Source organism: Lampris incognitus, chromosome 1, assembly GCF_029633865.1.
Source record: "Lampris incognitus isolate fLamInc1 chromosome 1, fLamInc1.hap2, whole genome shotgun sequence".
NCBI classification, from domain to species: Eukaryota; Metazoa; Chordata; class Actinopteri; order Lampriformes; family Lampridae; genus Lampris; species Lampris incognitus.
This window is the reverse complement of record NC_079211.1, coordinates 625,467-649,823: the sequence shown is the minus strand read 5'-3', so window position 1 is coordinate 649,823 and position 24,357 is coordinate 625,467. Positions and strand designations below refer to the sequence as shown.

The window sequence follows — 24,357 nt, the reverse complement described above, 5'->3', positions numbered from 1 at the left end:
GAGGGTGGACGCCCTGTCGGGCGCTCACGGCCCTCCCATGGAAGCTGCTAACGGCAGCTCTATCCGTACGTAAGGCACGAGGCACACTGACATGCGTTTTAACGGACAGCGGTTCAGCTGGGATTTTGTCACCGCCGACGTGGCATTTCCCCTCCTCGGTGCAGATTTCCTTTGTGCTCATGGGCTGCTGGTGGACGTCAGGAATCGACGCCTGATTGACGCCGTCACCTTCGCTTCACACGCGTGTGCACTCAGCGATACAGGCTCCGTCAGGCTGTCCAGCATGCTCTCCAATGAGGACGTGTTTCTCCATCTTCTCTCCGAGTTCCCTGACCTCAGTCAGCCCACATTCTCGTCATCTATAACCAAACATGGGGTTGAGCACCACATCGTCACCACCGGCCCGCCGGTGCACCCCGAGCTCGGCGCCTCGACCCGACCAAGCTCTCTGTCGCCAAGGCGGAGTTTGAGAACATGGAGCGCCTCGGCATCATCCGCCGCTCCAGCAGCCCGTGGGCTTCACCCCTCCACATAGTGCCTAAGCCTGGCGGTGGGTGGCGTCCATGTGGTGACTACCGTCGGCTCAATGACGCAACAACACCGGACCGCTACCCGGTCCCTCACATCCAAGATTTCTCCGCCCACCTGGCTGGGACAGTGATCTTTTCCAAGGTGGACCTCGTCCGTGGATACCACCAGGTGCCCGTCCGTCCCGCTGATGTCCCCAAAACGGCTGTGACAACTCCGTTCGGACTGTTCGAGTTCCTGCGCATGCCGTTTGGGCTTAAGAACGCCGCGCAGTCCTTCCAACGCCTCATGAGCTCCTCTACAGGCCACTGTTATATGAAGATGTACTGTATATACGTTTGAATTACAACAGGCAAGCCATTGGGAACAATCCCTTTTTATTGCTACTTGAGGAGGAAAGGTGCCAAAAAAAGTTACGTGCACGGATAAGGAGACATGTTAGCTCTTGGCTAACGGGTCGGACCCTTTAGTCGACTGGTTAACGTTGTCGCCTGTGGTGCAGGAGACACGGCTTCGCGTCCCGGCTGTGGCGGCAGTTCCCGGGCTGCTGCCCCCCCCCCCCGAATTCGCTGCAGTATGTAACAGCTAAAGCCATTGTCATTCTTAAGCGTATGACTCCCGCATATTCTCTGGAATACATTAACATTTCAAAGTAAGAGGTGGTTATTTGCTATAAATAAAATAACAGACATTTTAATTAGATTTTAGAAGTTTCTTTATTTGATGATTCTTTCTATGTTTTAGTCCAGTTCACTATGTCCAGATAAATACATCCGTAGGATTTTTTTGGGGATTAAGTAAACTATACATTTTTGAAAACTTCAAAGTGTAAAAAATCAGAAAATGCATGATGGCATTTTCTTTAGATCGCAATATGGCGTCCATCTTGGACTTTTAAAAATGGCGACTTTTAATATATTCGCCACTTAGCATATGATAATATATTTGCGACTTATTAGCTGTTTTGAATAGGACATACAATGAAATGGCCTACACTGCTTTGAAATGTTCATAGTAACATTGGAAACTTATAAAGTTTTTGGACCAGTTGCTATGGCAACAAATGGGCAATGCTAGCTTTTCGCAGCTCCACTTCTAGGTTACCCAAATTCAAGATTCCACTGGCTAAATCTACATTTTTGGGCAAATGAAATCTGATGGTACTAATAAGAAATCAGTACATCCAATATGAATCCAGGTATGTTGCTTTATGTGTGTATTAAGATGTATGTCCAAGCTAATGCTAGCATTAGATGTATGTCCAACCTAATGCTAGCCAATTTAGGCTAGGCTACTGTGTTAACCCAGATTTACCATTTTTCTGAAGCAGCAAAAGGATTTCAAAGTCACAATTTTGAATCAATGATTTCTTATTTAGGAAGTAGGTGTCTACAAAGCAGGGTATTTGTAAATTCTAATCACAATCGCATTTCCTTTCTCAAAATGAGCAGAGTAGAAAAACTGAGTTCATTGTTTTACACACACATTGTAGGCTATTTCATACATACTCTTCATTTCCTGGGCACTACAGATCGACAGAGATTGGTAAGAGCACCACACAAAATCACCATGTCATCCAAGAGGTTAACTTGTGAAATAGGAATAACAATGCAACATTTTGAAACTCTTCCATCTGCTTATAACTCTGTCTCTCTCTACATGTATTCTCACACGAGACAGTTGTCTTGACAAATCCACGTCAGAAGCAGGTAACTGACGCTTTCCTGTAGTGAAACTTGATATACACAAGGTGGCACCATATGCAGAAAGCTCATCCCTGATCAAAAATCCCCTGTCTGCTAAGACTTCATCTTTTGGTTCTAATAGGTGCAAAAACCCTGATTCAACTGTTATTTGCTTATCTGACACTCCCACCCCAGCCTAGGGACAGGAATGAAACTGCCCCCGCAGGCGTTATTCCCACCAGGTACTTAACTGTGTTATTATGTTTGTAATTGGACCAGGTTTGAGCTCTAGCAGTCGAGTTAGTATGTCTCACCACGAAAATCTCTGTAGTCAACTATACACCGGCATCTCTTGAAATGTTGCCTGAAACTCTTTGGCATATCTTTAAGGACAGCACCCCTAGTCGGCCACTTGATAAGAGATTTCAATACATTTGCCATGACAGGCAACCAGGATCTTAGAATGTTTGATACTGTGCCATCTGAAACTTTGAACCTACATGCTATATCTCTGTTACTGAGCCCCGATCTCAGTTTCATAAGAACCACTAATAAATGATCTTCCAGCATGAGACCTGCAGTACACTATCTTTTATTTTTGTCATTAACCAAATGAAAATGACTGAAGTTAGCCCAGTGAGAACCCGAAAGTGTGCAGCATTGTTTCTGACCATGGAGAATGAGAAGCGTGATTTCTGAAGCTCTTTCAATCTTGCATTCCTCTTTGAGTTTGTTAAAGTCTTTTCTCAAGTTGCCATATTCAGTACTAAGTTGGTCATACTTTTGACTGAGACTGTTGTATGCTTCTTGTGGGACCATAGCCTCAGCTTCTTCTTCCTTTTCCTTTCCAGCCTTAGAAAATACAGGGCAAATCAGTGACAAAACGTAGACTATTAGTGAAGAAGCCTGCACAGAGGAATTGCACAGCCTACGGTAGTATTCACAGCCGCCACAGTTAGAAACTTCAATTTGACTTAGCCAACGTTACCTCTCCAGCTTCTCCGCAGGCCTGCCACACTGTCGTCCATAGGAAAACACAGAGGGGACGAAGCCTGGGCTGTGTTTATCCAAAGAAGCCTCACCTACAAAATAAGATGGAACTGAAGCTTGCTATCAGAGTGTCAGCCTGATTACAGGACGTTACTGGTAGCTTAAGCTAACGCAGAGAGAGTTCACATTGCGAGAGAAATCACCCAACGTTATTCCTCCTAGTCCCCACTTTCTGATTAATGTGAGGTGGGTATGACAAACCCTTAGACACATATCCATACCTACAACAGACCAAAGTAGAGACACATATCCATACCTACAACAGACCAAAGTAGAGACACATATCCATACCTACAACAGACTAAAGTAGAGACACATATCCATACCTACAACAGACCAAAGTAGAGACACATATCCATACCTACAACAGACCAAAGTAGAGACACATATCCATACCTACAACAGACCAAAGTAGAGACACATATCCATACCTACAACAGACCAAAGTAGAGACACATATCCATACCTACAACAGACCAAAGTAGAGACACATATCCATACCTACAACAGACCGAAGTAGAGACACATATCCGTACCTACAACAGACTAAAGTAGAGACACATATCCATACCTACAACAGACCGAAGTAGAGACACATATCCATACCTACAACAGACTAAAGTAGAGACACATATCCATACCTACAACAGACCGAAGTAGAGACACATATCCATACCTACAACAGACTAAAGTAGAGACACATATCCATACCTACAACAGACCAAAGTAGAGACACATATCCATACCTACAACAGACCAAAGTAGAGACACATATCCATACCTACAACAGACCGAAGTAGACACATATCCATACCTACAACAAACCAAAGTAGAGACACATATCCATACCTACAACAGACCAAAGTAGACACACATATCCATACCTACAACAGACCGAAGTAGAGACACGTATCCATACCTACAACAGACCGAAGTAGAGACACATATCCATACCTACAACAGACCAAAGTAGAGACACATATCCATACCTACAACAGACCAAAGTAGAGACACATATCCATACCTAAAACAGACCAAAGTAGAGACACATATCCATACCTACAACAGACCGAAGTAGAGACACATATCCATACCTACAACAGACTAAAGTAGAGACACATATCCATACCTACAACAGACCGAAGTAGAGACACATATCCATACCTACAACAGACCGAAGTAGAGACACATATCCATACCTACAACAGACCGAAGTAGAGACACATATCCATACCTACAACAAAGTAGAGACACATATCCATACCTACAACAGACCGAAGTAGAGACACATATCCATACCTACAACAGACCAAAGTAGAGACACATATCCATACCTACAACAGACCGAAGTAGAGACACGTATCCGTACCTACAACAGACCAAAGTAGAGACACATATCCATACCTACAACAGACCGAAGTAGAGACACGTATCCATACCTACAACAGACCGAAGTAGAGACACATATCCATACCTACAACAGACCGAAGTAGAGACACGTATCCATACCTACAACAGACCGAAGTAGACACACATATCCATACCTACAACAGACCGAAGTAGAGACACGTATCCATACCTACAACAGACCGAAGTAGAGACACATATCCATACCTACAACAGACCAAAGTAGAGACACATATCCATACCTACAACAGACCAAAGTAGAGACACATATCCATACCTACAACAGACCAAAGTAGAGACACATATCCATACCTACAACAGACCGAAGTAGACACACATATCCATACCTACAACAGACCGAAGTAGAGACACGTATCCATACCTACAACAGACCGAAGTAGAGACACATATCCATACCTACAACAGACCAAAGTAGAGACACATATCCATACCTACAACAGACCAAAGTAGAGACACATATCCATACCTAAAACAGACCAAAGTAGAGACACATATCCATACCTACAACAGACCGAAGTAGAGACACATATCCATACCTACAACAGACTAAAGTAGAGACACATATCCATACCTACAACAGACCGAAGTAGAGACACATATCCATACCTACAACAGACCGAAGTAGAGACACATATCCATACCTACAACAGACCGAAGTAGAGACACATATCCATACCTACAACAAAGTAGAGACACATATCCATACCTACAACAGACCGAAGTAGAGACACATATCCATATCTACAACAGACCAAAGTAGAGACACATATCCATACCTACAACAGACCGAAGTAGAGACACATATCCGTACCTACAACAGACCAAAGTAGAGACACATATCCGTACCTACAACAGACCAAAGTAGAGACACATATCCATACCTACAACAGACCGAAGTAGAGACACATATCCATACCTACAACAGACCGAAGTAGAGACACATATCCATACCTACAACAGACCGAAGTAGAGACACATATCCATACCTACAACAGACCAAAGTAGAGACACATATCCATACCTACAACAGACCGAAGTAGAGACACGTATCCGTACCTACAACAGACCAAAGTAGAGACACATATCCATACCTACAACAGACCGAAGTAGAGACACATATCCATACCTACAACAGACCGAAGTAGAGACACGTATCCGTACCTACAACAGACCAAAGTAGACACACATATCCATACCTACAACAGACCAAAGTAGACACACATATCCATACCTACAACAGACCGAAGTAGAGACACATATCCATACCTACAACAAACCGAAGTAGAGACACATATCCATACCTACAACAGACCAAAGTAGAGACACATATCCATACCTACAACAGACCGAAGTAGAGACACGTATCCGTACCTACAACAGACCAAAGTAGAGACACATATCCATACCTACAACAGACCGAAGTAGAGACACATATCCATACCTACAACAGACCGAAGTAGAGACACATATCCATACCTACAACAGACCAAAGTAGAGACACATATCCATACCTACAACAGACCGAAGTAGAGACACATATCCATACCTACAACAGACCAAAGTAGAGACACATATCCATACCTACAACAGAGCAAAGTAGAGACACATATCCATACCTACAACAGAGCAAAGTAGAGACACATATCCATACCTACAACAGCCCAAATTACAGTGTAACGTTGCCTTACTTAGCTGATATGAAGTGTGCGCTACCAACATGAGCATTTCTGATACTTTCCTCAGTCCAGTCCTTTCGTCTTGTCGCGTTTAACCACAGTTGTCTCCGATCTTGTTGACTGGTATGCGATACAACTTCAGGTTTCGTTTATTACTTCTTCGATTCTGGCCCCAGAGACACAGCATGAAGACATGCTGGCTAACGCTAGCTAGATGATGCACGCTGCCTGCAGGCGTGATCCGTATTAACGTCACCGCTTCCGGCTTTGTTTTGCCGCCAGCTGACGCCCTGACGTCATCAATACGTAGCTCTAAAGGGCCTATACACGGCGCTGCTCACGGTGTGGAGTTCAGCTGTGGATGTCAAACAAGATACCTCCACGAGCTTTCAAAGGAACACACCCGTGCTTCCTTGTTCGAGCATGAGACTGTTTTGTCTTTAAGTGAAGAGTAATCTTGCTTATGTCCTCTCTAGGGATTATATTTGAAGGCTATGCACCTTTAATTAGCCTAGATACCCATTTCTGTCGTCAAGATTGACACATCATGTAATTCTATGGGCAAACACTTAGAAATTGCATAATATTAATCACACAAGTGAATACAGAAGAGGCGGCACGGTGGCGCAGTGGTTAGTGCGGTCGCCTCACAGCAAGAAGGTCCTGGGTTCGAGCCCCGGGGTAGTCCAACCTAGGGGGTCGTCCTCGGTGTGGAGTTTGCATGTTCTCCCCGTGTCTGCGTGGGTTCGTCCAGGGGCTCCGGTTTCCTCCCACAGCCCAAAGACATGTAGGTCAGGTGAATCAGCCGGACTAAATTGTCCCTAGGTATGAATATGTGTGTGTGTGTGGGCCCTGTGATGGCCTGGCGGCCTGTCCAGGGTGTCTCCCCACTTGCCACCCAATGGCTGCTGGGATAGGCTCCAGCATCCCCACCACCCTGAGAGCAGGATAAGCGGTGTGGATAATGGATGGATGGATGGATAATGGATGAATACAGAACAAAGAAAATAAAACATCCATCCATCCATCCATTATCTGAACTGGTTATCCTGCTCTCAGGGTGGCGGGGATGCTGCAGCCTATCCCAGCAGCCATTGGGCGGCAGGCGGGGAGACACCCTGGACAGGCCGCCAGGCCATCACAGGGCCGACAATACCTGGTTACATTAATTCTCTTAAGTTGTGGTTAGCACTAAGTGGAGTACACTTCGAGACATTAGTGTTCAAATCATTACCAGATAATACATTCAATTATTACATTTAAAGAAAATCAATACAATAATGGTCCTTCAGCTATGTTAATGTCAAAGGTTTGTCTTACCAAAAACAGTCACTAGATAGCAGTGTGGTCACACGGCAAACTCCATTAAATCTGAATTTTAATAACTAAGTCATTTTACATCGCACTGACATGGCTTTTAAAATATAATTCATTCATGAAAACATTTTCTGAGTAATATTAAGTAAATTACTTGATGGTTAAGCAGTCAATTCACATTTATTCAGACATGTACAGAACAACCGTAAGTCAAACTGATTGTCTTCCCAGGAATGCTAACAAGTTATGACCTTAGATACCAGCATTTTGCACAAGGAGGGGGTTTCATGTGTGTGTGTGAGTGAGAGAGAGAGAGAGACTGGAGGATCAAGAAAGCCTCCAATAAAATCCGTTCTTTCCTTTAAACATCAAAAGTAATTCATGATTATAACACGATAGAGAGAGAGAGAGAAAGAGACGGACAGAGAGACAGAGAGAGAGAATGAGGCTTGACTTGGTCAATTCCAGTCATTGTCCTGTCTCCATCATCGAGTGGTTAGTTTCTGTCTTGTGGAGATGTGATTAAATCTTCTCCCAGTGATTAATGGTGACGATGACCTGAAAAGGTCATTCAGTGGTCCATGTGAATCTATAAACCCGATAAGTTTGTAAAAAACTAAAAACAAAACAGTTTCTTAGGGGCGTCCGGGTGGCGTGACGGTCTATTCCGTTGCCTACCAACATGAGGATCACTGCATCGAATCCCTGTGGTACCTCTGGCTTGGTCAGGCATCTCTACAGACACAATTGGCCGTGTCTGCGGGTGGGAAGCTGGATGTGGGTGCGTGTCCTGGTCGCTGCACTTGCGCCTCCTTTGGTCAGACCGAGCACCTGTTCAGGGGGGAGGGGGAACTGGGAGGAATAGCGGGATCCTCCCACGTGCTACGTCCCCCCTGGTGAAACTCCTCGCTGTCAGGTGAAAAGAAGCAGCTGGTGACTCCACATGTATCAGAGGAGACATGTGGTAGTCTGCAGCCCTCCCTGGATTGGCAGGGGGGGGGGCAGCGACCGGAAGAGTGGGGTAAATGGCCAAGGACAATTGGGGAGAAAATGGGGGGAAATAAAAAACTTGATCATGATGGCGCCCCGGTGGCTGCATGGTTATGGCGCATGCTACGTGACCAGAGTGTCCCTGGTTCGATTCCAGCCCAGGACCTTTGTTGCATGTCATACCCATCTCTCTCTCCCCTTGTTTCCTGTCCTCCGCTTCACTGTCCACTATCAAATAAGCACAAAAAAGAAAAAAAATGCCCGATCTGTTTAAAAATTAAAAAAAAGTTGGAAAACATCTGCACCCACACTGACCTTTGACTTCCCTGGGATGGGGATGACAGAAAAGAGAATTCTTCATGTGGGATCAATAGATTCTCAATGGATCCAATTGTTATGAGTCAGTGTCAGTCAGGTTTCTGACTTGAGGAGAGAAAGAGTTTTCACAGCATGGTGAGTTAAACTAGAAATTATTTGACCTATAACAGTCCACCAGATGTTACTCTCTGGCTTTGGCCACTGGTCTGTGGTTCAGACCAATCACCAGTGAGCAGAAGTAACTGATGCCTATGAAGTCACAGCACAGAATGTTGAGGCCGTCCAGCTGGGGGCCAGGTCTCTGCTCGCTCACCCACTGCAGCAGCTGAGAGAGAGCCTTCATGGTCATCTTCCTCATGGACTGAAGAGGGTGGCAGAACACATACTGTCCATCCTCTGTGAGGTTCAGACCGCTGGCAAAGAACCAAGCTAGGAATATAAACATACAGCAAGTAAGCCTACGAAACAGTCAGTCAGTCAACAATCAAACAGTAAGTTGGTCTACTAATCAGTCAGTCAGTCAGTCAGTCAGTCAGCAAACAGTCAAACGTTAAGTTAATCTATTAATCAGTCAGCACTCAGGCTAATAACCAACCATGAGGTAAGAAAATATTCAGGCTGTTAATTTTAAACACCTTGTTACTCAGTATGGTTGACTGATTTATAGACTAACAGACAGACAGTGATACAGACCTGGTCTTCCTTTGGTCTTCTGTTCTTCCAGATATGAGATGACCTTCTGAGGGTCTGCGCTATCGGCATACCTGAGACACACACACGGAGTACAGCAAACTTCTGATTTATATTTCCATTCCACTGATTAAAATCCTTCTGAATTCTAACAACGTGAATCAAAAGCCAATTGCATCAGAAGATGACGAAGGCAAGTCGTCTGTGGGTGCTGATTCTAAACAGCTAGCCACTAAGTAGCTAGCCAACTTCCCCCTCTCATATGATTGAGACTTCTTTTACAAGGGAGTCATTAGAAAATTGTCCTTTGAGTTAGACTCAAAATTATATTAAAATTACAATTTCTCACAGAAGTCTCGATTTATAAAATTTTTTACAATCTTATTTGTCAAACTTATTTAGAAGAGACATGGATGAAAATGACTCAGATAAGCAAACAAATATAATATTCAGATAAACACTTTTTTCTTTGACTTCAATAAATATTTTTACTCAAATCATTAAGCTATACGAGTTTTTTTTTTTTTTTTACCAAATATTCATTCATCATCAGCTGCTTCTCAGGGGTCGGGTCATGGTGGCAGTAAGCTAAGTAGGGCACGCCAGACGTCCCTCTCCCCAGCAATGCCCTCCAGGTCCGCCTGAGGGATCCCAAGGCGTTCCCACGCTAGATTCGACATGTAGTCCCTCCAGCGAGTTCTGGGTCTACCCCGGGGTCTCCACCCAGTCTGCCGTGCCCAGAAAACCTCCAAAGGAAGGCGCCCAGGAGGCATCCTAAGCAGATGCCCAAACCACCTCAACTGGCTCCTTTCGACGCGAAGGAGCAGTGGCTCTACTCTGAGCTATCTCCGGATGTCTGAGCTCCTCACCCTATCTCTAACGCTGAGTCCAGACACCCTACAGAGGAAACTCATTTCAGCCGCTTGTATCCGCGATCTCACCCTTTTGGTCACTACCCAAAGCTCATGACCATAGGTGAAGGTTGGACCGAAGACTGACTGGTAAACAGAGTTTTGCCTTCCGGCGCAGCTCCCTCTTCACCACAACGCACAATGGTCCAGTACAACGTAAGCACTACTGCTGATGCTGCACCAATCCATCTGTCAATCTCACGCTCCATCCTACCCTCACTCGTGAACAAGACCCCGAGATACTTGAATTCTTTCACTTGAGGCAACAACTCATCCCAAAACTGGAGGGAGCAATCCACCATTTTCTGGTAGAGAACCATGGCCTCAGACTTGGAAATGCTGACTCTCATCCCGGCCATTTCACACTCAGCTGCAAACCGCCCACCCCAGTGCGCAGTGGAGGGAAACAGGAAACAGGCAGGCTCAACAACAACAACAACAACGACAACGACAATGGCAATTTATATAGCACCTTTCAAGGGACCCAAGGACACTTTATACATAGTGGAGCAGAAAAAAAAACAAATAACACAAGAACAGAACATTAAAATAGCAAATATTTCTGAGGATGTTAAAAGTGACGAGATCAAAGCCCTGGTGAACATTACATTACATTACAGTAATTTAGCCGGCGCTTTTATCCAAAGCGACTTACAATAAGTGCATCATTTAACGTAGGAAATCAGGGGAAGTACTAGTCATCAGAGGTCATAAGTGCATCTAAACAAGCATCTAAGAACAAAACCAGTGCTAAAGTGAAAGTGCAAGAAAGAGGGGTTTTTTTTGTTTTTTTAAACGAGTGAATACAATAAGTGCTAAGAACAAGTAACAGGGTAGTAGTTCTTGAAGAGGTGAGTTTTCACCCTGCGCCGAAAGACACGCAGCGACTCCGCTGTCCTGACATCAGTGGGGAGTTCATTCCACCACTGTGGGGCCAGGACAGAAAAGAGCCAAGACCGGGTCGATCGGCAGCAGGGGCCTCTGAGCGACGGGGCAACCAGGCGTCCCAAGGCAGCAGAGCGAAGTGGTCGGGCGTGGGTGTAGGGCTTGACCATGGCCTGGAGATAGGAAGGAGCGGTTCCTTTCACTGCCCTGTAGGCTAGCACCAGAGTCTTAAACTGGATGCGAGCAGCTACTGGGAGCCAGTGTAGGGACATGAGAAGGGGAGTTGTGTGGGAGAACTTAGGATGGTTGAACACCAGACGAGCTGCAGCTTTCTGAACAAGCTCCAGAGGTCTGATTGCCGACGCCAGGGCGCCAGCAAGGAGGGAGTTGCCGTAGTCCAGCTGGGAGATGACCAGAGCCTGGGTGAGCACCTCTGCCATCTCGTCGGTGAGGAATAGGCGAATCCTCCTGATGTTATAGAGGATAAATCTGAAGGAGCGAGCAACTGATGCAACGTTTTCAGCAAACGACAGTAGATCGTCCAGGATCACACCCAGATCCCTCACAATCCGATTTGGCATCACCATGGTGTTGTCAATGGTGATGGCCAGGTCTCGATGCGGGCAACCTTTCCCCAGAAGGAACATCAGCTCTGTCTTGTCCAGATTGAGCTTCAGGTGGTGTGTCGCCATCCACTCTGAGATGTCAGTCAAGCATGCAGCAATGCGTGTCTCTACTTGTGTGTCAGAGGGAGGAAAGGACAAGATCAGTTGGGTGTCATCAGCATAACAATGGTAAGAGAAGACATGGGCGCGAATAACAGAACCCAGGGTTGTCGTGTACAGGGAGAAAAGGAGAGGACCCAGAACCGAACCATGTGAAACGCCTGTAGTCAGTCTGCGAGGCTCCGACACAGATCCCCTCCATGTCACCTGGTAGGAGCGACCCGTCAGGTAGGTTGCAAACATTGAGAGTGCAGAGCCTGTGACACCCAGCCCCTCGAGGGTAGAGAGGAGGATCTGGTGGTTCACTGTGTCGAACGCAGCTGACAGGTCCAGGAGGATAAGGACAGAGGAGAGTTTGCTCTCGCAGAGTGCAGCGATTCTGTCACTGCAAGGAGGGCCGTCTCTGTCGAGTGACCGACCCTGAACCCAGACTGGTTGGGGTCCAGGAGGTTGTTCTGGTGGAGGTACAAAGAAAGTTGGTTAAATACAGAATGTTCGAAAGTTTTGGATAGAAAGGGTAGAAGGGAAACTGGTCTGTAGTTTTTGACGTCAGAGGGGTTAAGTGACAGTTTCTTGAGAAGGGGGGTGACTCTAGCAGTCTTGAGGGCAGATGGAAAGCATCTTTCCTGGAGGGAGGTGTTGATGAGGTGGGTTAGATAGGGAAGGAGTTCAGGTGCTATAGACTGAAGAAGAGGTGAGGGGACCGAGTCAAGGGAGTATGTGGTGGGATGACTGGATGTGAGGAGGTTGAGGACGTCGTTGGGGGAGAGGGGAGCGAGGTGGGACAGGGTGGGACGTGGAGAGGTGAGGGAGGGTGCAGAGGGTGGGATAGTGCAAGCAGCACTAACCGGGTGGTGAGAAAAGGAGGATCTGATGTCGTTAACCTTCTTGTCAAAGAAGTTAGCGAAGTCATCAGGGAAAAGGGAGGAAGTAGGAGGAGGTGGTGGGGGTTGAAGAAGTGTAGAGAAGGTTTCAAAGAGTTTCTTAGGATTAGAGGCAGAGGATAGGATTTTAGAGCGATAGAAGGCAGCCTTAGCAGCAGAAAGGGAGGAGGAGAAAGTGGAAAGAAGAGACTGGAAGTTGAGAAGGTCCTCTGGGAGTTTGCCTTTTCTCCATTTGCGGTCTGCCACTCTCAGGCTCCGTCTGTCAGTACGTACTGAGTCGGACAGCCAAGGGGCAGGTGGAGTTGGGCGTGCAGGCCTGGAGGTGAGGGGACAGAGATTGTCCAGAGAAGAGGAGAGGGTAGAGAGAAGAAGATCGGTAGCAGTGTCAGGGGGTAGGAGAGAGAAAGATTCAGGTGTAGGGAGGATAAAGGTAACAGAGGAAGAAAGATCAGTGGCGGAGAAAGAGCAGAGGTGTCTATGGGTGGAAACCATGTGGGTAGGGGAAGGGGCTGAGGGGGGTGAAGAGAGGGAGAGAGAGTAGGACATGAAATAGTGGTCAGAGAGCTGGAGGGGAGTAACAGAGAGATTGGAAATAGGACAGTGTCTAGTAAAGATAAGGTCCAGCTGGTTGCTGGTCTTGTGGGTAGGAGGAGAGAGTGAGAGGTGAAGGTCAAAGGAGGAGAGGAAAGAGCGAAGAGGATCTAGCTTGTTAGTGTGGATGTTGAAGTCACCGAGAAGGGTAAGCGCACAGCCATCAACAGGGAAGTGTGAGACAAGTGTGTCAAGCTCCTCCAAAAACTCACCAAGGGGGCCTGGTTGGTGGTACACCACCACGATGGTGAGTTTGACTGGATAAGAGACAGTAACAGCATGAAATTCAAAAGAGGGTGGAGAAAATTGTGGAATGGAAACAAGAGAGTATTTCCATTTCAGGGAGATAAGCAGGCCAGTACCACCACCCCGCCTCCCAGCTCTGGGAGTGTGAGAAAAAGAGTACACATCAGACAGAGCTGCGGGTGTGGTAGGGTTTTCTGGCATGATCCAGGTCTCAGTTAGAGCAAGAAAGTTGAGGGAGAGCAAGGATGCATAGCCTGAGATAAACTCAGCTTTAGGCACCAAAGACTGGCAATTCTAGAGCCCTCCCATCACCACTTGCTCACCGTGAGTGGAGACAGTGGGATAGATGAGATTGGTAGGGTCACAGTGCTTAGGAGTGGCCCTACATCTATGTCAACCCTGTGAAGAGGAAAGGACAGGAATGCAAAGAAAACACATAGTCTATACTAGGTACACAAGATACAGACGACTGACCAGATCTAAAAAGAGCAGTCCGTGCTTGACGAAGTCTTGGCTTGAAAAAGTCGCGCTTGCCTTTGTTCAACCTAGGCTTGTTTGCCTGACACTTGGAAGATAACGCTTCCAAGTAGCAGCAGTGATTTAAAGGAGACTGATTGCTAATTGTCTGCCATGAGTGCAGGCCATACCCTGGCCACTTAACACCCAATTGGCCAAAGAGATACACTGAAAATAGGCCTATTGCCCAGAAACTAGACACTTATGTAAAACTCTATCAAACCTCACACAATACTATTAAAACTGCAAACAGCAAGTTACCAAGGAATATATTTATAAGCTAAAATGATAACTAAGTCAAAACAGCTAGGCAAGAAGAAATATTTAAGGGCACGCTGGGTGAAAAACAGCTACAGCTAGAATAAGTAAATAAGACAAGTACACTACCGTTCAAAAGTTTGGGATCACATTGAAATGTCCATATTTTTGAAGGAAAAGCACTGTACTGTTCAATGAAGATAACTTTAAACTAGTCTTAACTTTAAAGAAATACACTCTATACATTGCTAATGTGGTAAATGACTATTCTAGCTGCAAATGTCTGGTTTTTGGTGCAATATCTACATAGGTGTATAGAGGCCCATTTCAAGCAACTATCACTCCAGTGTTCTAATGGTACAATGTGTTTGCTCATTGGCTCAGAAGGCTAATTGATGATTAGAAAACCCTTGTGCAATCATGTTCACACATCTGAAAACAGTTTAGCTTGTTACAGAAGCTACAAAACTGACCTTCCTTTGAGCAGATTGAGTTTCTGGAGCATCACATTTGTGGGGTCAATTAAACGCTCAAAATGGCCAGAAAAAGAGAACTTTCATCTGAAACTCGACAGTCTATTCTTGTTCTTAGAAATGAAGGCTATTCCATGCGAGAAATTGCTAAGAAATTGAAGATTTCCTACACCGGTGTGTACTACTCCCTTCAGAGGACAGCACAAACAGGCTCTAACCAGAGTAGAAAAAGAAGTGGGAGGCCGCGTTGCACAACTGAGCAAGAAGATAAGTACATTAGAGTCTCTAGTTTGAGAAACAGACGCCTCACAGGTCCCCAACTGGCATCTTCATTAAATAGTACCCGCAAAACACCAGTGTCAACATCTACAGTGAAGAGGCGGCTGCGGGATTCTGGGCTTCAGGGCAGAGTGGCAAAGAAAAAGCCATATCTGAGACTGACCAATAAAAGAAAAAGATTAAGATGGGCAAAAGAACACAGACATTGGACAGAGGAAGACTGGAAAAAAGTGTTGTGGACGGATGAATCCAAGTTTGAGGTGTTTGGATCACAAAGAAGAACGTTTGTGAGACGCAGAACAAATGAAAAGATGCTGGAAGAATGCCTGACGCCATCTGTTAAGCATGGTGGAGGTAATGTGATGGTCTGGGGTTGCTTTGGTGCTGGTAAGGTGGGAGATTTGTACAGGGTAAAAGGGATTCTGAATAAGGAAGGCTATCACTCCATTTTGCAACGCCATGCCATACCCAGTGGACAGCGCTTGATTGGAGCCAATTTCATCCTACAACAGGACAATGACCCTAAACACACCTCCAAATTGTGCAAGAACTATTTAGAGCAGAAGCAGGCAGCTGGTATTCTATCGGTAATGGAGTGGCCAGCGCAGTCACCAGATCTGAACCCCATTGAGCTGTTGTGGGAGCAGCTTGACCGTATGGTACGCAAGAAGTGCCCATCCAACCAATCCAACTTGTGGGAGCTGCTTCTGGAAGCGTGGGGTGCAATTTCTCCAGATTACCTCAACAAATTAACAGCTAGAATGCCAAAGGTCTGCAATGCTGTAATTGCTGCAAATGGAGGATTCTTTGACGAAAGCAAAGTTTGATGTAAAAAAAATCTTATTTCAAATACAAATCATTATTTCTAACCTTGTCAATGTCTTGACTCTATTTTCTATTCATTTCACAACATATGGTGGTGAATAAGTGTGACTTTTCATGGAAAACACAAAATTGTTTGGGTGATCCCAAACTTTTGAATGGTAGTGTAAGTAAATAGAATAAGACAGCTACAGCTAGAATAAGATCCCACTAGGAACCAGCAGCAGATGTATAGACAAAAGGACTAATACTCAAGCAGCTGGAATAAGACTAATAGCAACTTGTTAAGCAAGAAAGATGATACTTACTCTATTCTAGATGAACCAGCAATTCAGAATCACTCCAGAAGTTAAGATGCACACTCACACTGAACAGGTGTTTTCAGTAGCTTTTTAAAAGTGTCCAAAGAAGCAGTGTTGCGGAGCTCTCCCGAGAGAAAGTTCCAAATGGTGCGGGCTACCATACTGAAGGCTCTGTCCCCAAAAGTCAGCAGTCTGGTGTGGTGGATGGAAAGCAGGCCCGTGTCTGCAGACCACAAATTCCAGGACAGAATATAGAGGTGGAGGAGGTACTGGTGTGGGGGGTGGGGGGGTGGGGGGCAAGGGCATGAAGGGGTTTGTAGGTGAGGAGGAGGATTTTGTAGGACATGCGGGACTTGACTGGGAGCCAGTGAAGGTGAATGAGGGCAGGGGTGACGTGCTACCTCGGCTTGGTGTGGGTGATAACCCTGGCAGCTGAGTTCTGCACATACTAAATACTGTCCAAGGCTTTGTTGGATACCCTGGTCAGGACTCCATTGCAATAATCCAGACAGGAGGTAATGAAGGCATGCATGAGGGTCACTACCACAGAGTCTGAGTGTGAGCGCTAGAGTCTGGAGATGTTTTGAGGTGAAAGAAAACAGATTTAGTGATGGATTTGATGTGTGACTGGAATGTGAGAGTGGAGTCCAGAGTGACACCCAGGTTGCAGACTTCTGGGGATGGGCAGATGGAGCAGCCATCCACATCTCCAACCTTCTGGAGCAATGCCTTGGGAGCCACAACCATGAGCTCTGTCTTATTGCTATATAGCTTGAGCAGATTTGATGACATCCAGATTTTTATTTGGTGCAGGCAGTTGACAAGGGATTGTGGGGGGATTGGGGTGGATGGTTTAAGTGAAGTCAAGTGAATTTTAGTTGTATAGCCCATTATAACAAATTACAAATTTGCCTCAGTGGGATTTATAGCAACACAACAACCTGTCCTGAGCAAAAATAAAAAATCAGCAGCAAAAATCATTGGCATGGAACTACCACCACTTCACAATATTTACACCACTCGCTGCAAAAGGAAAGTCCAAAACATCATTAAGGACACCAGCCACCCCGCTCATGTTCTGTTCTCGCTACTTCCATCTAAAAAAACGTTACAGGAGCATCAAATCACACACCACCTGTCTCTGTAATAGTTTATTTCCACAGGCAATCAGGTTGCTGAACAGCTGACGCATCCATATGCACCTTACATTGTTGTCTTATCGTGTACTGTATTTTTTGGGGGTGGGGGTGGGGTGGTGTGCCCTTTGTGTTAAGGAAGACAGAGCCAAAGCACAAGACTTTCATTGTATTCTACACAATAAAGTTGAACTTGAACTTGTTGACTTGAATGGTGGACTTCAGCTGACTTAAGGCATCCATGTTTGGATGCTCTTCAGACCCTTCCGTTTTATTTACTGTTTGGTTGGATAAATCAGAACTTTCGGAAAAAATTCACAATTCATAATTACCAGTTGGATGTTGACGTGAACAATATTAACAAGGTTGGGAGATGGTAATTACATTAACTTCCATATGATGTGAACACAGCAAAAGCCTCTGTGTGTGTCTACCTGTATGGAATGGGTGGCCAAAGTTGAGGGTGTTGTACTGCCACCTGCTGATCATCATAGGACACTATCACCTGATGACCTCGGGACCAACAGGACCTCAAGGTAGGGGTGTACTACACTCAAACAAACACATACACACTATCAACATCATCATCAGAAAGAGCAAGTCATTATGTAACAATCATATTTGTTACTGCCGTGGAGGTAACTACAGTGACTGGTTTACCATGATGGGAGAGGTACATGTCAGAATTTTGTGAATCTGAATAAATCTCGACCATCAGAATGAGATGCAATGTGTTTTACTGGCTGCAGTATGTGAGCTAGCTGTATGGATCTACACAATTGCCTATACATTTCTGTCTGAGATTCAATTACAATGCGAGTCAGACTACATATGGAGGTGGTTTGGCAGACATAAATCAAGTTCTAACCATAATATCTGCTGCACACATTTATAAATACACTGATGTTTGCTTATCAAGATAACTTATCTGGAAACATCACAATACCAGGTGTAGATAGGATATCTGTACCAGTCTCTACCGGTCTGTCTGTACCTGTGGAGGACACACTTTGTCTCTGAACAGGGTGATGATGTAATTGACAAGCTGGGTGTGGTCACTGTCGGTCATATGATAGAAGTGGGAGCAGGAGACAAGAGTGACCTCGGTAGGATGAGCCTGTAACCAGCAGGCTAGCTCCCAGAGTGCCTCCTACACACACACACACACACACGCACAACAGACACAGAGACACGTCAATTTTCGTTTGCCTCCGTTTTTCCAACACCCTTCTTACCTTGGTAACATTGCATATTTCTCTTTAGAAGGTCACTCGTAGCTAAGCTGAACACAGTCAACTATTACACTAAAACCCTTTCTTTTCTTTTTAAAAAAAAATTATTTCTGATTTTTCCCTGTTTCTCCCAATTTAGTGGCCAATCGATCCCTATTTTAATTCAAGCACCCACCCTCGTACTGCATGCGTTCGCCAACTGCCTCTCTCCGGCCGGCAGTCTGGAAGGAGTCGCCTCGCCACTTTCGTGACAAGGTGACTCCAGGCCGAACCACTGCCCCCCCACACACACACACAGAGACGCATTCATGTGACGAACACAAGCCGACTCCGCCCCCCTCCCGAAGACAGCGTTGCCAATTACTGCTGCTTCATTGAGTCCATAGTCAGATCTGACGAGACCGGGGCGCGAACCCCGGTCCCCAGTGGGCAACTGCATCGACACAAAGCCGATGCTTAGACCGCTACACCACCGCGGACTTACACTAAAACCCTTTCTGTAGTAAAGTTAGCTAACATGAACATCTGATACCGACTGAACTCATGTCAGCAACCATTTATACACAAAAACCTACCTGTTGTTAGTTAACATGAACATCTGAAGCCTCCTTGAGCTAAAATTAGCCAACGCTAACATCCATCTGAATCCTTCAGGAATCAGGAACATTCATTTGTCATTTCATTTCATGGACTTCCATACAGAAGTCAGAAAAGTTGGATCAGTTCATCTGGACACAAGGTTTAGTGGGAGAAACATTTCATCATTCATCTAAGTGACTTCATCAGTCTCAGCTGACTGCAGGTATCCCCACCCATCTACAGGCCAGTGGCCACTCTTGCAGCGATGAGGATGTGGCCATCCTCGATAAGGAAGAACGCTGGTTTGAACGGGGAGTCAAAGAGACCATCTATGTGAAGAGGGAACGACTATCCCTGAACCGAGGGGGGCGGAGGGCTTAGAGGACATCTGTCACCATCTTACAACCTTGTGATTGCAGCTATTTCACAATCTTTTGTGAATAGTACACGTGACCATTGTAATTAATGGTCATGGCAATTTTGCATAGTGTCAGATTGCAGCTGAGACTGACAGTCACTTGGATGAGTGATGAAACGTTTCTCCCACTAAATCTTGTGTCCAGACGAAATGATTCAACTTTTCTGGGATTTTACACCAGGATTATTGAGTAGGAATCAAGACACTGCCAGGCAAAAGTTAGCCAACGTTAACACCTAAAGCAAGTTTGAGTTAGGTCTACCTCAGAAGAACACCTGGGACTTCCGGTTGAGCAGCAAATGGAGTAAGGCCTACTTTTTAGGGCTCCTGCAGAATCCTTGCTAATTCCATATTTTAACGACATCGTCATTATAAATATTAATAAATCAAAGCATAGCTGTAGATCAGTAAAAACAACGCGGATGGTGTCTAATCTTTGGAAATATAAATATGATGGTCCAATCAACACAAGGCCCACCAATCCACCGGTGAAGAGTTCTGGTAACCCCGATCAAGCCTCACCCACACCCGCGGAAAGTCCCACCATGGACACCGCATCGAGCAAAGCTGATATCCTCTCCTCGTTAAGAAAAGTTATATCCTCTGTAATAATAAGAGAAGAGCCAAAGAGGGCTTTAGCGGATGATTTCGAAGGATTGAAAAAGGAAATTCAGGCAGTGAAAACTGAAATGACTAACACAACAACCGAAACCCGCGCAGAAATAGAGCGGGTTAAAGCTCATGTAAAAGCCGTGGAGGAAGGACCGTCAACATGGTCGGATGAAGTAGTGTCGGTACAAATCACTGGAACCAACCTCAAGAAGCAGGTCGAAGACTTAAAAGAACAATGTGAGGACATGGAGGGGAGGATGAGGAGATGTAACATTCGGATCATGGGGGTCACTGAGCAACCAGGATCAAGCTCTCCCGCGGCAGTTTCCAGAATTCTTACAGAAGTGTTCCAGATGGACACAGACGTACATATCGAGCGCTCACACTGGAGTCTGACACAGAGAAAACCGGGAGACAAGCCATGTGTGATCATTGCAAAATTACACAGTGACAGGGACGCCATGACACCCTGAGGAAGGCCCGTGACCGTGGTGGCCAAGTCAGCTACAACGGCAATCCAATCACCATATTTCCGGACTACACAGCCAACATCGCTAAAGCCAGAGCAGCTTTCACGGACGTCAGGAAGATTCTCCAAGGAAGACCAGGAGCCCGTTATGGAATACTCTTCCCCACTAGAGTCCGCATTTCCCACAACAATGAGGAGAAAGAGTTTGTGGACACTGCCAAAGCTATGGACTATGTAAAGAAAAAGATCATTCCATCAACTGATACGGGCAAGTGACCCAACGTAAACGTGTCCTTCCTTGTTTTATATGATGAGTAGCACGTGAACATGTCTATATTGACAACTTTCTAAATGTCAGTCCATACAGTCCATATGAGTATTTTTATTTCTTATTAATGGCTACCTTAATAGAATATGCAAATCCCTTGTGATTGTCTGTACGTTTGCATGTCGATATGCCCGTGTGCTTTGGTACTGTGTGTGTGTGTGTTTGTGTGTGTTTAGGAATGGATTTGATGTACTGCTCAAAGGAAGGTCAGTTTTGTAGCTTCTGTAACAAGCTAAACTGTTTTCAGATGTGTGAACATGATTGCACAAGGGTTTTCTAATCATCAATTAGCCTTCTGAGCCAATGAGCAAACACATTGTACCATTAGAACACTGGAGTGATAGTTGCTTGAAATGGGCCTCTATACACCTATGTAGATATTGCACCAAAAACCAGACATTTGCAGCTAGAATAGTCATTTACCACATTAGCAATGTATAGAGTGTATTTCTTTAAAGTTAAGACTAGTTTAAAGTTATCTTCATTGAAAAGTACAGTGCTTTTCCTTCAAAAATATGGACATTTCAATGTGATCCCAAACTTTTGAACGGTAGTGTACGTATGTGTATGGAAACCTGCTGTAATGAACAAAGGGCATATCCCCATAGGATACTTTTTTTTCCTTCTCTGTATTTACCTTGGTTGTGACTATTTCCCAGCGTCACAATAAGCTATAGAGTATATATATATATGTGTGTGTGTGTGTGTGTGTGTGTGTATATATATATATATGTGTATATATATATATATATGTGTGTGTGTGTGTGTGTGTATGTGTATGTATATATATATACATAGTATATATATACATATGTGTGTATATATATATATATATATATGTATATACACTCACCGGCCACTTTATTAGGCACACCTGTCCAACTGCTCATTAATGCAAATTTCTAATCAGCCAATCACATGGCAGCAACTCAATGCATTTAGGCATGTAGACATGGTCAAGACGATCTGCTGCAGTTCAAACCGAGCATCAGAATGGGGAAGAAAGGTGATTTAAGTGACTTTGAACGTGGCATGGTTGTTGGTGCCAGACGGGCTGGTCTGAGTATTTCAGAAACTGCTGATCTACTGGGATTTTCACGCACAACCATCTCTAGGGTTTACAGAGAATGGTCCGAAAAAGAGAAAATATCCAGTGAGCAGCAGTTCTGTGGGTGAAAATGCCTTGTTGATGCCAGAGGTCAGAGGAGAATGGCCAGACTGGTTCGAGCTGATAGAAAGGCAACAGTAACTCAAATAACCACTCATTACAACCGAGGTATGCAGAAGAGCATCTCTGAACGCACAACACGTCGAACCTTGAGGCAGATGGGCTACAGCAGCAGAAGACCACACCGGGTCCCACTCCTGTCAGCTAAGAACAGGAAACTGAGGCTACAATTCGCACAGGCTCACCAAAATTGGACAACAGAAGATTGGAAAAACGTTGCCTGGTCTGATGAGTCTCGATTTCTGCTGCGACATTCGGATGGTAGGGTCAGAATTTGGCGTCAACAACATGAAAGCACGGATCCATCCTGCCTTGTATCAACGGTTCAGGCTGGTGGTGGTGGTGTAATGGTGTGGGGGATATTTTCTTGGCACACTTTGGGCCCCTTTAGTACCAATTGAGCATCGTGTCAACGCCACAGCCTACCTGAGTGTTGTTGCTGACCATGTCCATCCCTTTATGACCACAGTGTTCCCATCTTCTGATGGCTACTTCCAGCAGGATAACGCGCCATGTCATAAAGCTCGAATCATCTCAGACTGGTTTCTTGAACATGACAATGAGTTCACTGTACTCAAATGGCCTCCACAGTCACCAGATCTCAATCCAATAGAGCACCTTTGGGATGTGGTGGACCGGGAGATTCGCATCATGGATGTGCAGCCGACAAATCTGCAGCAACTGCGTGATGCTATCATGTCAATATGGACCAAACTCTCTGAGGAATGTTTCCAGTACCTTGTTGAATCTATGCCACGAAGGATTAAGGCAGTTCTGAAGGCAAAAGGGGGTCCAACCCGGTACTAGCAAGGTGTACCTAATAAAGTGGCCAGTGAGTGTATATATACATAGTATATATATATATACATATTATATATATATATATGTGTGTGTGTGTGTGTGTATGTATGTATGTATGTATATATGTGTGTGTGTGTGTGTATGTGTATATATATATATATATATATACACACACATATATACATACATAGTATATGTATGTGTGTGTGTGTTTGTATATACATATATATACAGTGCATCCGGAAAGTATTCACACCCCTTCACTTTCCCCACATGTTGTTATGTTACAGCCTTATTCCAAAATGGATTAACTTCCTTTTTTTTCTCATCAATCTACACACAATACCCCATAATGACAAAGTGAAAAAGGTTTTGTAGAAATATTTGCAAATTTATTAAAAATAAAAAACTGAAAAATTGCATGTACATAAGTATTCACACCCTTTACTCAGTACTTGGTTGAGGCACCCTTGGCAGCGATTACAGCCTCAAGTCTTCTTGGGTATGACGCTACAAGCTTGGCACACCTATATTTGGGGTATTTCTCCCATTCTTCTCTGCAGATCCTCTCGAGCTTTGTAAGGTTAGATGGGGAGCGTCGCTGCACAGCTATTTTCAGGTCTTTCCAGAGATGTTCAATGGGGTTCAAGTCTGGGCTCTGGCTGGGCCACTCAAGGACATTCACAGACTTGTCCCGAAGCCACTCCTTCGTTGTCTTGGCTATGTGCTTAGGGTCGTTGTCATGTTGAAAGGTAAACCTTCGCCCCAGTCTGAGGTCCTGAGCGCTCTGGAGCAGGTTTTCATCGAGGATCTCTCTGTACTTTGCTCCATTCATCTTTCCCTCGATCCTGACTAGTCTCCCAGTTCCTGCCGCTGAAGAACATCCCCACAACATGATGCTGCCACCACCATGCTTCACTGTAGGGATGGTATTAGCAAGGTGGTGAGAGGTGCCTGCTTTCCTCCAGACGTGACTGTTA

The 24,357-nt window shown here is 45.1% G+C and overlaps 1 protein-coding gene across 4 annotated transcripts in view; it reads right to left on the bottom strand.

Annotated features, from left to right (window-relative positions):
- Window positions 1-7,734: 7,734 nt before the first annotated feature.
- The window catches only part of LOC130117028 (PI-PLC X domain-containing protein 1-like), a 46,355-nt gene continuing 29,732 nt past the window's right edge, over window positions 7,735-24,357 (bottom strand). For all 4 annotated transcript variants that reach the window (XM_056285167.1, XM_056285182.1, XM_056285174.1 and 1 more), the window contains exons 5-8: window positions 18,705-18,860; window positions 18,145-18,257; window positions 9,686-9,756; window positions 7,735-9,421 (exon numbers count right to left, since the gene is read on the bottom strand). In XM_056285167.1, coding sequence (XP_056141142.1) covers window positions 9,174-9,421; window positions 9,686-9,756; window positions 18,145-18,257; window positions 18,705-18,860 — 588 coding nt within the window. In that variant the 3' untranslated portion in view covers window positions 7,735-9,173. The remainder of the gene's footprint in view (window positions 9,422-9,685; window positions 9,757-18,144; window positions 18,258-18,704; window positions 18,861-24,357) is intronic.